General features: G+C 35.7%; 1 protein-coding gene across 2 annotated transcripts; it reads left to right on the forward strand.

Annotated features, from left to right (window-relative positions):
* The first annotated feature begins 3,865 nt into the window (after nt 1–3,865).
* On the forward strand, nt 3,866–15,070 carry LOC146141377 (uncharacterized). Of its 2 annotated transcripts, none has more exons than XM_083389721.1 (9): nt 3,866–3,995; nt 5,214–5,291; nt 6,185–6,413; nt 9,449–10,900; nt 12,318–12,383; nt 12,950–13,029; nt 13,242–13,339; nt 13,819–13,918; nt 14,540–15,070. In XM_083389721.1, exons 2-9 carry the CDS (start codon nt 5,235–5,237, stop codon nt 14,705–14,707), a joined length of 2,250 nt encoding a protein of 749 aa, XP_083245847.1. In that variant the 5' UTR covers nt 3,866–3,995; nt 5,214–5,234; the 3' UTR covers nt 14,708–15,070. The 2 variants fall into 2 exon arrangements, with proteins under 2 accessions (XP_083245847.1, XP_083245848.1); XM_083389722.1 differs by having other exon boundaries at nt 13,269–13,339.
* Nucleotides 15,071–16,076: the final 1,006 nt, after the last annotated feature.

Genomic DNA, 16,076 nt, shown 5'->3' on the forward strand with positions numbered 1-16,076 from the left:
GCTATACACTTGGGTATGCAATATACTTGTTGAAGCCCATTGGATTAATGTACAGTTATTGCTGCAAGAGTTTCCTTAGTGGGTTATTATTTAACCAAAAAATGGCTTTACCTGTGATTTTTGTTCAGTAAACTAGTTTTTTACTGTGCCACAAGCTAAAAATGTTTGAGAACCAAGGTTTCTGTTGTTATTCCCTGTATACCATCCACCCTTGCAAACCATTCTTGGTTGTATACCTCAGTTTTATTTCGCTATGCAACAAGTTGTAGTAGCTGGTTCAATAGCAGCCCATTTAAGCAGTAAATCTGTAAATTCCATATTTAACAAGGCAATGCTGAGTTTTAATTGCAGTACATTGTTTGGTAACCTGTGGGTCAGATCTAGCTCACCAAGCAGATTTATCCGGTCATCAGCCCCTTTTTTATGAATAAGATGACCTACTGTGCTATTCTATTTTGCAATCTGTCTTTTTTGAATAGCATATGTAACGTTTTCAGTTTGTTTTTATATCTTTTCAGTCTGTTTTACCAAAGTTCCTGTAGGTGAATGTTTGCCAAAAATCCGCCAGTTATGGTGCAACAATTGTAGAATGCAGTCGAGAAGTATCGCTTACTGTCAGATACTGGAGGCCTAGGTCTACTAAAATTTTGCAATTAATTAACAGCGATAGAAGTGATTCATGACTGACCTACTGTTAGCGGCTAACTTAATCCAATCATTATGTTCTTTATAAGAAAGTAAATATTCAAAATGGGCGATATATTTATTTCTATGGCATGTAATAATGTTTATAACAAACTGTGTAACTGTCAGGTCATTTAACAATTGTGTTTTGACGTAAATTGCGAAAGATTAATAGTCTGATAATTATCGATTTTTCAGGTTAAAGCAGTGCTTCTTAAACTTTTTTAGTTTTGTTCACTCCTAGCATTTATCTCCATATTTATTCACCCTTGTCCAATGATATGATAAAACTATCTCGTATATATGTAACAGTACACCCGGAATATCCGCCCTACTCGCAAGCTGTCGTCCATTTTGGCCGGTTCATTCTTATTCACCCCTTTTGGTTGGTTCACCCCTGCAAAAATATTATTCACCCTGGGTGACCCATTCACCTGATTGAGAAACACTGGGTTAAAGTACAAATATCCGGATATATCCATTATCCAGATACTAGAAATATTAATATCCGAACCAACCTTAGTTGAACAAAGTGAAGTTAAGTAATAATTCAGTAAACTATTAAAATATAAACGAAACAGAATTGTAGGTTGTAAGGGAAAGTTACTAACTCCCAATCTAGTAGATTCACATTATATTTCATCTGTATGAGTATCTTAATTTAACCATAAAACTGTAACAAGAAAAGGGTTTCATATCAAGTTATATGCTAATAATCAGAATTTTCTTTCGAATAACAGAATCTTCCTGAATCTGAATGATGAAAACAAACGATTCTGGTTGAACATCAATTATAAAGATAAAACTTAATACAAGACTCAAAAAATCAGTTTGTTTATATGTTATAATATGATAAATATATTTCGCTACTAAAAGCATTATCAGTATCTAAAAACATAACACAATATAAGTCAAGAAGTACGCTAATAAAAAAAAATAAAAACAATTGTTCTAGGCAAGTGGTGCACTGTACAATCCACAACCTGCATCAACGATGCTTATATTGTGTTATGTTTTTTAAAAATATATATATATATTTTTACTTAACATTTTATAACATCTAAACAAATGATTTTCGGTTCATTAAGTTCTGCAAATAACATGCTTGTTTTTTTTCAATAATGATTAGGTTTCTCTCATGTTTGCAAGCTAATATCATTTAAAAGCATTGCTTATAATTATTTTCTTTTGTTCAGACATGACCTAATTCTGCATCTAAATTTGTCTTTGTACATCTAAATATGCGACAGTTTTTTAATGTATTTACCCAGTTTATCATTGTTTTATTTGTTGACAAAAATATTGTGTGTTAGATTTAATACTTATACACTTTTTGACTTAATTCAAGGAATTGTTGAACATTAATCTCCAAATAAAGAAAGTTGAACTAATATATAAATATTCCTTGCTCTAAAAATCCTAAACGGTTAAAAACAGTCAATTGAACACCTACTGACCCCTAGACGTTGCAAACCTGGCCTTAATTTAACCCCATAATATCCCCCCAAACCAATTTACCGTATTATTTAAACCTTTTTTGTCGAGCAGACATTTTAGTGATAATATGCAGAACAGCAGAAGCACATATCGTTAGGCCTATACAGAATTTAACTTTAGTAAGAACTAAGAACACCCAAAAAACAAAGAATTTGGGCCACAATTCTTGTCACCAGAAGGCAATGCCACCAGCCTGCATTCAACATAATTTATTTGTGTTTTTTGTGGTGGTGATTTGCAATTACCCATTTCCTTACACTTGGTATTTGGGTTGCCAAGAAAAAGGTTGACAACACTGAAAATAATATGTCAATGCTTCTATGGGTCGCGACCTGAATGTGTGTCGACGTTTAATTCGGTTTGGTCGCCCACTGCAGTAGTTACACTTCTACAACAGTCGAAATAATCATGGTGTAAATACCGATTTTTAGATGCTATAATAAATTTCTCCTTTTTATGTTTCTAAATGTGTTTAAAATGTTGTTAACAGTCTAGACATGCCAAGCCGTGTTGTCGTATCAATATGTGCTTATACCAAGTTATAATGGCAGTCTGGAACAGACCTGGGCAAATGCAGCCAGGCTTATTTTGTTTAAAACACAGGAATCTGCAACTCAAACCTCAGGAAACAAGCACGACTTTTATATGTTTGAACATTTATATACACACCACTCTTTCCAGGGACGGATCTAGTTATGTAATTGCCTAACCCTTGTTAAAAAAGGGTGCCATTCAATCTAAGGCGCACAAATGTCGACTTCAAAACGGCCGGTGCCAGACCCATGGCCCCCGTCCCCTACCCTCTTCCTACAGTTTTAAACTTTATTTGGGCCATTTAGGCCTCATTCCGATGAATTTAATACTTATTCCGACGATTTAGATATTACTCTGTCGTGGATATTACTTCGTATTTGGCTTTATCATGTCATTGGCACTATGCTTTTACAGATTTTTCTGCTTTAGGTACTGTTGTGAGTTTCCCATTTTACAAGTTGTTTGTAATTGCCTAACCCTTGGCCTTGAACATTATCAACCATGTTGTTAAACTGTTGGTGCTTAAAGATCTCACAAGCTTGTTTGTAATTTTACAAATACTAAGTATATATGTTATAACAGGTACTACCTCTACTAAGCCCAACTATAGAAATGAAACATGCACAGTGCTCTTTCAAGTTTGTTCGTTTGGTTGAGTTGTGTTTAATATTAACCTACAGGCATTAGTTTGCTACTCAAGAACCAGTTTTATTTTTAGATTTTCAAGAGTGAAGCGAAAAACAATTCATTCATTATTTTCCTGGATACAGGAATCCACACAAAACAATGTTGTCATTTCACTCTTTAAACTTATTCATCAGTCTTTACTGAAATAAAATCTGTTTGAGTAAATATAACCCTCTATACCTGGTGCCACCATACTTTTTAACAAAGAACTGGATAACTGTAATACCTGACGCTCGGGCCAGTTACAGCTGTCAAACTTATTAACTTACTATATGTTCTGTTTGTTGAGTATATATGTTGCCGCTGGTCGATAAAATCAACCGGACAGGCTTCATCTGGTCGTACTTGGTTGACCTTTACTGTAAACTAACAACTTTGCGCACCAAGGCATCCAGGCTTACCTAAGTGTGACTGTGAAAACAATAAAGTATAATGCTGAAACAATCAGATTTATGAAGCTCATATTGCATGAAGATTTAAATGTATTTTTTTGCAGGTTTTTCTTATTGTTAGTAGTAAGTAAACCAGTACTTGTTTTAAACTTGTGATTTGTGAGATTTCCTGAAGAAGAAGTGAATAAAGTATTCAGTGAGGTGAGTGGCTGTGTGCAATAACTAAGTTTTGTGTGTTCGTTTACCACTTAAAGTAGCTTATACTTTTAACTCTCACTACTGTACACCAGGGGTTGTAAAGTGGGGGATGTGTCCCCTGCGGGCACTTGAAGGGTTTGCAAGGGGGCACAAAGGACTTTTCAAGAAAAACGTTTGCTAACAGAATATCTCCGAAACATACTTCTCAGTTGTGTCTAACAAACTTTATTTTATTCCAAAAAGCACATTATTTTATTCCTGTTTTATTTCGTGCACTATTTTGTTGTTTAAATACTTTTTTGCCATGCAGACTGTCGCACAAGCTGTGCTGCACAAAATCTTATTGGCAATTAATGTGCACCTAGCAATCTACAACTCACCTTCTAAACAACTAGAATGTGCTTTAGATGCCAACATAATTACACTTCAAGCTAACTTTACTGAAGAAAAACATGGGGGTTAAAATATTTCAACCTAACTTTTACCTAAAGATAAACATAGGTATTAAAATAATTTCACATAATTTGCCGGATTTTCATTTAAGCCCATCTTTGTTGGTAGCTATGTTTTTATTTATATGAAAGAAAACTGCCTGTTTATGCTGATCAGTGTGGCTATTAAAGAGGCAAGAGTTTCGATAAATTGTGTTGAGGGGTCGCAGCCCCAAAATGTCCCCTGCTGTACATGAATAGTATATTTATGGTTATGTCCAACCTTTGTGAAGTTAGACTGAACAATGGTACATATATCAATAAGATTAACTCGTATTTCCAAGTATTTTGGCTTGTATAAGCACTGCCTTGCAAAGCATTAAAACTTCAATAGAATCCTGTATAATTTTGTATTACGTTTGCTTTGTTGCTTGGCTTTAAGTGCTGAACTAATACCCAACATTCATCATAGCACCAACTTATGTTAGAAAGCTGTTTTAACAACTTATAGCTGGTCGTTTGTACAACTGAAAAGCCGTGTAACTTTAAATTTACACATAAATAGATGTTTGATACAAGGTCTGTACCAAAAAATCTACTTCTATATGATTTTGTGTATTTAAAACCTGTTAACTTCACTACATTTTACACCAAATGTAGTATTCTACGGTTTTGCTGGTTGGCCTTTTATTCAATGAAGATGACTTGTGTAGACTTTTTTTGGTTTATTTAGGGTTGTGAGTAGTAATTTATTTGCTGTAGGTTGTTTCATTAAGTTGCTTTTGCTTAGGGTTTGCATGAAAGAAAGAGAATGGCCGATAATCAAGAAGAAGGCAACGGATCTCCAGAAGATCAGAACATTGACTTGGTGAGTCTCACAATTGCATAATTTGTGAACACACATTCATCTATAAAGTAACAATATCTAAAGTACAATAACGCGATCTTGTATGGCTTATAAAATGTGAGAAATTACTTGGGTCGCGAGATTTTACCGAACTGATTTTTTTTTCAAAAATGGGTCGCCTTTAAAAGGTATTGGGAACCCCTGATCTATATCATAGAAGCATTTTGTTCATATTAATATCAACATGCTCAGTGAAAAAGAATGCTTAGTTGTAAAACTGTAATATTGTGCAAAATATATTTGATATCTGTGACTTTCGTTTAGCCAAACAAAATGTGTGCACTGTGCAACCGTTTAGTTAGCGCTAGTGTTAGTGATATAATAATAATGTTAATGATGTGGTAGTGATTTAACGGTTGTCCTTTCTTAAGGTGATATAAGATGCGCGTTGAATCATTTGACGTGCGCTGAAAATTGTGGTGGCATAGGTTGCTGATCCCTGTAACAGAGTGTGTTGAGATATTTGTCATGTTTGTTTGACTAATGTGTCAGTAATTTTGAAGCACCCGGGTTGTATTGTTCAACTAAAACCTAGCTACTGGCCTCAGATGTTGCATTATCTTTATTGCGGTTTTATCAGCTGATTTTGTACAATTATTGCAAATTAACTTTGTCGAATTTCTGGGTAGTTTGAGCCCTATTATAAACCTACACACCTACATTTGGCATCTCTCGGTTCATGCAATCACTTGTAACTAAAAAAGTAATAAGACAAAATGCAAAACAAAAGTTGATTTTTCACAGCTACAAAAGACACTTATATTGCGTCAAGTGCAACAGATGTTTAACACCAATTTGTTGCAATGATTGATGTTCAGCTCAATAGTAATATAATTTGTTTGTGACATTAACAGAACCAACTTCAAGTGCAAAACCTTTTCCTTGGTGCTCAAGTTCAACAACAAATCACTCATGAGACGAAAGAGTTTCACACTCATGAGACGAAAGAGTTTCACACTCATACGACCAAAGAGCATCATGTGCATAACGTACAAGCTGAAAACTTACTTCTCACCAGCGGTGATGTTCACATTCATCTTCCACAAGCAAACGTCCAAGCAGATGACAACATCACTGAAGCAGGTTGGTGGATAAAACTTAAATATTTTACTTGATTTAAACTTTCATAATTCATTTTCGTTTCCTGAAATATGTCTGTTACGTGTTTATCAACACGTTAAACAATGTCTAACTAGTGACTTATTTGTGATATCTTCTATTTGTGTGATTACAAGCAATGTGCGCAATTTTCCTCACAACATTTTGGATCTATCTGCATTTTGGGAAATGCCCCTTTATCGTCAAATTTGTTTCGTTTTAACGAAACAACTGTTTTTCTGATATCACTGTAAAATTTTGCTATATTTAACCCAAACTACAGAATTATTTTATTTAATGGGTCATTTACTGAATTACCAAGTAAAACTAGACGGGTTTACGATTGTTGAATATTTTCAAGTGGGTCCATTCCGTGTCAATTCACACAGTCAAGAAATTCAACCTCTCTGATTTTCCTTAAATTTTACACACCTTTTCACTATTCTATATAATGAACACCTGCAAAATTTGAGCGTAATTTGTCGACAAACGCCAGAGTTATGAAGCTTTTAGTTTGGGGGGGGGTCTGCAAAGGGGGCGCAATTTTTCTATTTTGGACCATGTTTGACGCCCTATTACTGCTAAACTAAATAAGGTAACAACCCAATTTTTTTACAGATGATAGTTCTTCTACCAAATATTATAAAAACAACATAATTTACATTGTCACTCTAACAGGTCAAAGGTCATAGACATCCTAAGTTGGCCATTCCGAGCACTCGGCTAAAATTTTCCCTAATTTTGAAGCCTCGCCAAGACCCCATTTTTTATTGCAATTGGCTAAAAATGGGTTGAAATGTTGTTTATAGAATTCTCTCTGAACTGCCAAAATTTCAATACAAAATATTAAAGGGGTTGGGAGATATTTATTGTGAAACATGGGTTGAAATAAAAAAAAGCAAAAAGTGGGGTCCTTTTAATATCCCGGTTACCCATGACCCCAGTGAAAATTTGCACTGAAATTTTGTCCACATATTTACTAAGATATGACAAGTCTACCATGCAAAATTAATTCATGGTTCTTAATATTTTCTGATAGAAATCCTGTGTCAAATTTGGACAAAAACTCGAAGAAATTACAAATGAAAACAAAATTAAAATGTATTTGTAATTGTGCATTTTTTCTTTCCTTCAATAGCGCTGAAAAGAGTACTTGCGACAAAAACGTTTGCCGACCCCTGATTTAGATATTAAATCCAGTGTATTACTTTTGTGTTTAACTACAGGAAGGAAAAGGGGTTATAAAATATACTTTATTTAAGAAAATTTATAAAATTGAACCAAAATCAAATAAAGGTTATTTGATAATGTGCAAGGAAATTGTTAAATCTGTGCACTTGGCATTTTACGTGAGTCACCCGCAGTATGGCAGAATGCTGGCGACTTGACGACTATGTCGGCCAAATAATCAGCCAAAAAAACGAAGAAATTGGTGCAAAAAAAAATTTAATTAAAAAAAAAATTTGAAAATTAAAAAAAAAATTGTTTTTTTAATTATAATTTTTTTTTCTTTTTTTTTTCAAAACTTTTAAAAAAATTTTTTTTTTTTCAACATCCAATTTACAAAATACCTTGTGGTTGTTTCCAAACATATTTAATCACATCTATTTTTCAACAGCGGAAATATGTAATAGCAAATGCTGTTACACACTACAATTGGCTAAAATTAATTTTGTTGTGTCATTTTGAAAAAAGTTACCTAGTGTTAAGCACGTTGTTTAGTGAGAAAAAGCCAGTGTAAGGCATATAGACTGTTTATTATTTTAAAAAGTACACAATTTTGATCATAGGCTATAATTGTTCCGTGTTGGCAGTTTTACTTTGAATTGGCAAGTACTTCTATATTGGGTTGATTTCCTGTATATTTTCGCACCGGCATATTAAGGATGTACCAGGTTATGCTTCTCCCCCTGAGCCAGTGCTTCTCAACCTTTTTTCGCGGCGACCCAAATATTAAGCGTAAGTATGATGACTAAGCTTTGGCGACCCAATTGCTTTTTCTTGTAAGCGAACAAAAAATAGACATTAGCATAAAGAATTTCGAATGTAATAATTATTATAAGACATTATTTGTATTGCTTCCCTAATTTTCCAAATTGAGAAATTTTTTTTTAGAACCAATCTCAAATAGTATAAACATGTGAGCTACTCGGTCTGCAACCCAACCAAATCAAATAGCGCCACAATTTTGGGTCGCGACCCATAGGTTGAGAAGCACTGACCTAAGGCCTAAAGTATATTTTAGGTTGTTTAATTACGCAAATGCAAACAATTTTCTTTAGCCTGGTTTTGCTAGGTTTATGTGTCTTTGTTTTCAACAAATCTGTGACTGTGACAATTTTTAGCATTTTATTATAAATATCTTTATTTCAATCTGCACGTTTTCACACAAGTTTGCCTGAAAACAGCTATCTATGTTATCAAAAAAATGCTTGTCACCAGAAAGGTCACCCGTCCCATAATGACCGAACAACATCCGGTTTTAAATTAAGGTTATTGCGTTAAAGAATTGATCGACCCCCCGAAAATAAGTGCTAAAGCATCTGCTCAGTACCTAAGAATCAACCTTAACCCAGCAAAGAAATATATATAGAGTCATCCACAAAATAATTTAAGGCCTTGCATACATGCACCTCTCCTTGGGTTATAAAAACCTAATTAAAGCATTGCAAATAAAGATAAAGATATTGCTGGGCTAATTATACTTATTGTGTGTTACCTCCCACACTTAACTAATTTTTTTGCAGCTATAATATACCTTTCTTCGAGGGTATTACTTTACCAAAAGCTAATGTTAATACTTTGTTCTTATTGCGTCCAATAAGATAAGTTTATGTTTAAGGCAACTAAAGCTAAAGGTGGTATTAATTTGCTCAACCGATGACGTTGATGTCTGATGAGGGCCAAAACTCGAACATTAACCCAAATTAACAGGTTTAATTTGTCCCAAATACAAGCAGAATTTATTGAATCTATCGTTTTACTTGTTTAACCTATTTTCCTAATAAACTATGTTTTAGATTCGACCTCTGGCGATATTTCACTGGAAACTATAAAGGAAGATCTCAAGAGAGCACAGCAAGAAGTTGTTTCGCTCGGGCTAAACTACGAGCAGGAAAACTTTCCCCAGGTTCATCCAGTTCTAAGGAAAGAGGAAAACTTTTATCGAGGTGGAGCCGGTAAAACAGAAAAATATGAGCCTTCCACAGAACAAAGGTATGTCGATTCGGGCTCAAAGGAGATCAGTTATGAGCGATGGCATGGTAGTGTAGTACCTCATCGCTACACAGCTTTAGTTGGGGCTCCTGGTTCTGGGAAATCAACCATTGCCAGACGACTGTCAAACACCTCTTGCATAACATGGATTCTCCTGTTGTGCATGAACATGCTCTATGGGTCAGAAAAAGTCACTCTAAGGCAGGTTGTGGTTGATCATGCGTACCCATGGTTAAGTGAAAGAAAACGAAACGCCATATTTGCAGCAATAATGAAGTTCCCAGGGAAATTTGGTATCATACTTGATGGTTATGATCAGGCAACTTGGTCACTTGATAATGTGAAGCCTAGAAATGCGTCATACGATACTCCCATGTTAGTTGAAGAGGTAGTCGCAAATTTATGCACTGGAAAATTCTTTCCTGGTATTTCTATAGTTTTGACTTCCAGACCACATTCTATAGTCACCCTTCAAAAATTACTTCGCCCCAAGGAAATTGTTTTGGTACATGAGCTTACACCAGACAACATGAAAAAACTTTTCTTTGCATTTGCTAAAAATGAAGCCCAGAGAATATGGGAAAGCTTTACCAAACTCGCACCTGTGTTACTTGAGATTTGTCTTACCCCAATCATGCTTCAATTGATCCTTTTAGCTGCATTAGGCACAGATAATCTCACCGAACTTTGTAACATCACTCAGATTTTCATAGTTTTACTCGAAAACTTGAGACGCTCAGAACATGCCAAGGGTCATGACATCAACCTAATCAAAGTTAAACTTACCAAAATTGCTTACAACGCTACAAAGAATTCAACTGTCATTATGACCTTTCCACAAATGGCTGAGCAAGGTTTAAGTGATGTCATAGTCCAGGATATAATAATCGCAGTACCTGGGTATTCTCACTTTAACCAGAAACTTTTCGACGGCGACAAAAAGTTTTATTTTTCACATCAGTTACTTCAAGAATTCTTCACAGCCCTCCATATAAGCCAGAACATGGGTTTAGACGAGTTTAGTCAGCTTGTCGAGCAACTGGTCGCTAGTCCCCACTGGGCGATGGTGAGAAGATTCCAATGCGGGCTTCTACTCGGAGATAACTTCACGGTTCCAGAATCCGATGAATCCTCCAGTGATGCAGAATCCGATGAATCCTCCAGTGATGCAGAATCCGATGAATCCTCCAGTGATGCAGAATCCGATGAATCCTCCAGTGATGCAGAATCCGATAAAAGAAAAAAGAAAAAAAGAAGTATGTACACCATTTCTAACCGTGATTTCTTAGATTATATTTTGGTTTGCTGACATGAGCAAGTACACCGTGTAGTACAAACTACTTCGCTAATATGAAATGTATTGCATCGATATGTAAGGCGCTTTTTTGCCTAAAAAATAAGTAATTTTGACCTAATAGATTAAAATTCTGACGTAAAAATAATTAATTTTGACAAAACTTTAACCTAGTAGCGTATCCAGGGGGGAGGGGGTTGAAAACGCCGTTTTTCGTCTCCTGTTTGGTGGACTGTAAACGCAGGATGTTTTTCTCTTTCGCCTTTTGTTATTCGTTCAGGTTTAGCATTCGACAATTGACAACGCAAAGTCAAACCGTCTTACTTATCGTCAAAAACGTCGAGTTAGGCGCAGCCAATGTTCCTCGCTGTTCGCGCTAATATCTGATGTTGGTGTAACATTGGCATTTAATGATTGTTACCGCAAAATTATTCTCTATAAGCATATTCTGAGACCACGTGTTTAGTGTATAATTGACACAACTTATTTTTCTATTATTTTGCGGACTTTGGCAAACAGCTCGGCGCAGACATTGCTCTAATAATAACACCCGGGAAAAACGATCTTCATTTAGTATTGCAGGTGGTGAAAGACGTGCTTGCAATTTAGTGCTAGTCCAGTACATGAAACCTGGGAAACTGCGCTGCTGATAGTCGAAACATGATTCTACCAAAATCAATCACACACATTCTCCGTCTTGGTATAGTTTTTCGCCTGAAGTTAACGATCGCACACTGAGCGGTTTCGACGCACGTGTTCGCTTTGGGTCGTGAAAGTTTGCTTTGCTTTGCTGAACGTTAATTGGCTGTTTCTGATATTTTTACATGACGTTATTACAAATCACTATTTTATAACTTTACTCATTAACGATAGACGGGAAATAGAGAAGTTCCTTAAGATTTAAACAATGCTTTGTTGTATAAAAGTACCGCATTAGTGTTCATCGTTGATATTTTTGACTTTTCAAGAAGAAAACAACTATTAAAATGCCGAAAAAAACAAGACGTTAGGTACTTTAGAAAATTGTTGAGCAAACAGTTTGGTTAAAATACATCGTAAAAAGAATTGCAAAAAAATAAAAAAACATCATTTTAATACAGAAGCTATTTTCATGATGAAAATGTATGCGATTTGCAAACCTTTACTTTTATGTCGTGGTGCAATGTGTCACCAAATCGAGTGTTATAATTAATAACAATAAATATCCCTTCCTAATTAAATCCTGTGTATTAGAATCGAAAACGACTTTATTCTTGAATAAATATTTCTTGAATTTCTAGTTGTTAAACTCCTAATTTTTGCAATATACCTCAGTTAACAATTTGTGCTTGCCATGTAACCTGGTGTTCAATATTAATCATGTTACCGAATGTTTCCAGGTTTGCCTGCGAAGTTCTTCAACAGCTTTCTTGCGATATTCCGGCGAAAACCAAAGCAATTAAAGGGTTAGTCTTAACTATTTTATCTCTATTTGCTTCGGTTCGTTAGGTTGGGAATTTAAACGAAATTTGTTTCATTATTTTTCTGAAATTACTTTGTGGTTATGAATCTTTTTTTACAAAACTATTACACTACACAATCTTGCTGACTATAGCTTGTACAAATAGATATCAGAAATATATTTCTTGCTCAATTCTGTAAAGCTTAAACGTGGAAAAAAAATATTGAAATAAATATTACATCCCGGGTTTTAATGGCAAACCGAAATAGTCGCTTAATTATTAATTTTAGAAAACTGCATGCGGTGAGATTCGAACTCACGACCTCGGCCTAACGGGACCGCCACTCTACCAACCGGGCTAAGTTTTCCTTTTTATCAATAATGCCCTTAGTTGCGCCCATGCTACAAAATATGCAAAAGTTAGGTTAAATTTGAAAATCAATTCTTGGTGCTTAAAGCTTCTGTTTGGTTTGTCATGTAAGCATAATTTGATGGATCCTGGAAAGCTGTTTGAAAAATATCCATGTAAGGTTGTCATATGTGAAAAGTTTGATGTTATGTTTTACCCAGGAACGTCAGAACCATCAACTAGTTCTTCGACGCACTTGGCAACTCCGCAACCACTTGATGGCGCACCATCCACACTACAAGTATTGCAGTTGATGTTTACAAACAAAAATATATTATAACAAATAAATTTCAGTAGCATTTTGTACTGTTTTGCTTAAGTAGTGCAATTTTTTGTTTAAAAGTTTTATATAAATTAATTTAGCTAACTAATTCGTGAAAATGAAAGAAATTGCTTTGGACGTTTGGAATAGTTTTAATATTTTTGTGATTTATTGAAATGGAATTCTTTCAGGCATCTGTGTGTGAGGAGAAGATACAGAGAAGCTCCTTGCTGCTCGATCAACATCCAAGCGTTGCTCCAAGAGAAGCGCAATCAACTTCAAGCTACGGGTTTGCTATCACCACCAACCTGTTTATTGCCACAAGTTTTGTGTAACGCTAAACATATTTAGGATTTGGTCGTGCCAGAATATTTCACCTCGACTAAGATATGGCCCATTTATCCATAGAAATCATAGTTGTTCAGGTCATATTTAATTGGATTAATCGCTTCCATCAGGAATCGGTAACCAAAGCCCAATGAAAACAACGTTGCGACAAATGTATTGATTGCGGCCAGCAGTGTTTTTTTAAGGTGTTTTGGGAAACGGTGAAATTTCTCCAGCGGTTTCCAAAATTTTGGACTTGCAACTGTTTGGTATTTAAATGAAACACTTGCGGTCTTTTAAAACTACTTAGCGGTCACCCAAACCAAACCTTAAAAAAACCCTGTAAGCCCTTGTGTGGATATGTAGCAACACTTTATTATGGTTCTTTGGTAAAACTAATTACTAATAAACTACTTGACGTGAAAGTTTATTTGTTTGTAGCCAGTTGAGACCCGGGAGCTTCCACCCACAGCAAGCCCAGTCACAGTTGGCACAAGATTCCTCTGTTGTACAACCGACACATCAACAAACTGACCAACAGGTTGCTATTTTCTTTCTATAATTTGGTGTGATTGATATTAGTAGCAGTTTAGTTTGATCGCATGTGAATACAATGGGATAAATATAGCCTACTGGTTGGCATCTGGGAACTTTAACGTTTTGTAGCTAGACGCTATCGGCGCTATCGGCATCACACCCAGTGTTCTAAACAAGATAATTTAAAATTACTAAATCCCAGTCAAATCACTAGCAAGCAACTTAAGTCCAAGTCAAGTCTTTCTCAACAAATAACAAGTATAAGTCGTTAGTTACCCAACCCCAGTCAAACTTAAGTTACAACATTATCATTTTAGAACAAATTAAACTTGAGTTCTGAGCAACATTTCGCATAACAAATATCGAAAACCAAACTCATCGTAAGTTAAGATTTCTACAATAGACGAAAATAAACCAGTATTCAAATTAAAGCACTAAATATCAGTTGTGTGAGACAACATTATTCACACTCCAGCGCTGTCATCGTCACTGTGACTATGACGTCACCAGTAACACCCCTCCCAACCCCAGGTAAACTTAAAACTTTGCGCCCATGCTTAAGCTTGATACGCATTTATAATTACAAGAGTTGTTCTGTTTGTTCACCAGCTATGTTTGTATGCAGGTTGCCAAGCAACAAGCAGCTACACCACCTGTCAATCAACCAAACCAACTCTATGTCGACCAAAGCAGAACGGACAATCCGCAGAAACCAACAAATGAAGGTAAGCGACCATTTGATGAACTTACACCTGGCAATGATTCAGATTATCCTTCATTTGGAAATCATTAAATGCTCAGCATCAGGGGCGGATCTAGAGGGGGGCGATATGGCCATGGCCCCCCCCCCCAAACTAAAGAATATGTACATTTTTTTTACTTAATAGGCAGCTTATTTTCGCGGTTTCCTAGGTAGTATGGCCAATTTTCGCCAAAATAAGACATATTTTTAAGCTTTGTAGTGGTGTTCGAGCTTATGGCGCCATATAATGAATATTTCAAAAAATTGGTAAAATTCGTTTCGCGCACTCGCGCAAAGCGGCGTTTTTCAGATTTGCAGAGACGGCTTAAGTGACCGTACGCTGACCTCGACTATATAATAACTAACTTATATCCAAGTACAATTAAAATCTTTTTTGTTGTTAATGCAAATCTGTATCAGAACCAGCCTGCCAATATACTTCATCCGGCCCGCCGCCTCTTTGACAAATTAGACACGAGTCCATTTTAAATACTTTTTGACTATTTTAAGTGTGTAAATGCAAAAAATTTTCGCGCTTCGCGCTAATGATCTTTATACATCCAGTGTGTTTACGTTTTGATGCTCTTTTTGAACTAGATCAGCGCTTCTTTACTGTGCGCCGTGGAAAGCTGCCAAGTGCGTCGCGGACAAACGGAAAACGTATTCAAACATAATCGACAAATATTTTTTAACCATTTTTTTAAATGTAATAAAAACAAGAAATTTAAAAGAAATACCGGTATACCAAAAAAATCGCGCTCGCTAGCTTCGCTCGCCAGGTGTGCCCAAAATGGTTAACAAACACTAAAATAGATTAACTATAAAATTTATCGCGTTTTCTCAAAGTAGTTTTATTACACTTTTTTAATAGCAGTAGGGGGGTGACGACGTGTGGACTCGAGTTTTAAACCAAGTATACGCTTTTTTAGCGAATTTGCGCCAAGACTTTACTGCCTCTTTAAAAGTAATTATAAACACGTTTTTAAAGTGCAAAAAAATCCGAGGCCCACCTGATTCACAATTGTTATAAAGTTGTAATAGCACCAAATCTCATTTACCATATGTTGTGCGGCCCGCAGAGACCTTTCTGAGTTTGGTTTGAGGCCGCGACTACTACACAAAGGTTGCCGACCCTTGTGTAAGGATTTGAATAAACTATCCAATGTTAGGATTAACTCTGCATAGAGTTTTGCTCATTTCAGCACCTCATTTGGCAAAAAACAACTACAGTAACTTAAAAATTGAGAAAAGTGTCATGAAAGAACCACAGCTGACCGCAGCAGACAACGCTATGGTTTTATTGCGACGTGGCCTCGGCGCTTTTTCGAAAGCATGTGCGGTTGCTCTCGCCTTTTCGGGAAAAAGCAAGATGTGTAGACAATAGACATGGTAGCGTCTTTCAGCGATATTCTTCATACCG

The sequence above is a fragment of the Ascidiella aspersa genome, chromosome 5 (assembly GCF_963924565.1).
Source record: "Ascidiella aspersa chromosome 5, kaAscAspe10.2, whole genome shotgun sequence".
In the NCBI taxonomy this organism is placed as follows: Eukaryota; Metazoa; Chordata; class Ascidiacea; order Phlebobranchia; family Ascidiidae; genus Ascidiella; species Ascidiella aspersa.

Coding starts and splice junctions, on each gene's coding strand:
- LOC146141377 (XM_083389721.1), top strand. CDS start 5,235: ATGGCCGATAATCAAGAAGAAGGCAACGGATCTCCAGAAGATCAGAAC. Junction 6,414..9,448: donor TGACAACATCACTGAAGCAG/GTTGGTGGATAA, acceptor ACTATGTTTTAG/ATTCGACCTCTGGCGATATT. Junction 13,340..13,818: donor CAATCAACTTCAAGCTACGG/GTTTGCTATCAC, acceptor ATTTGTTTGTAG/CCAGTTGAGACCCGGGAGCT.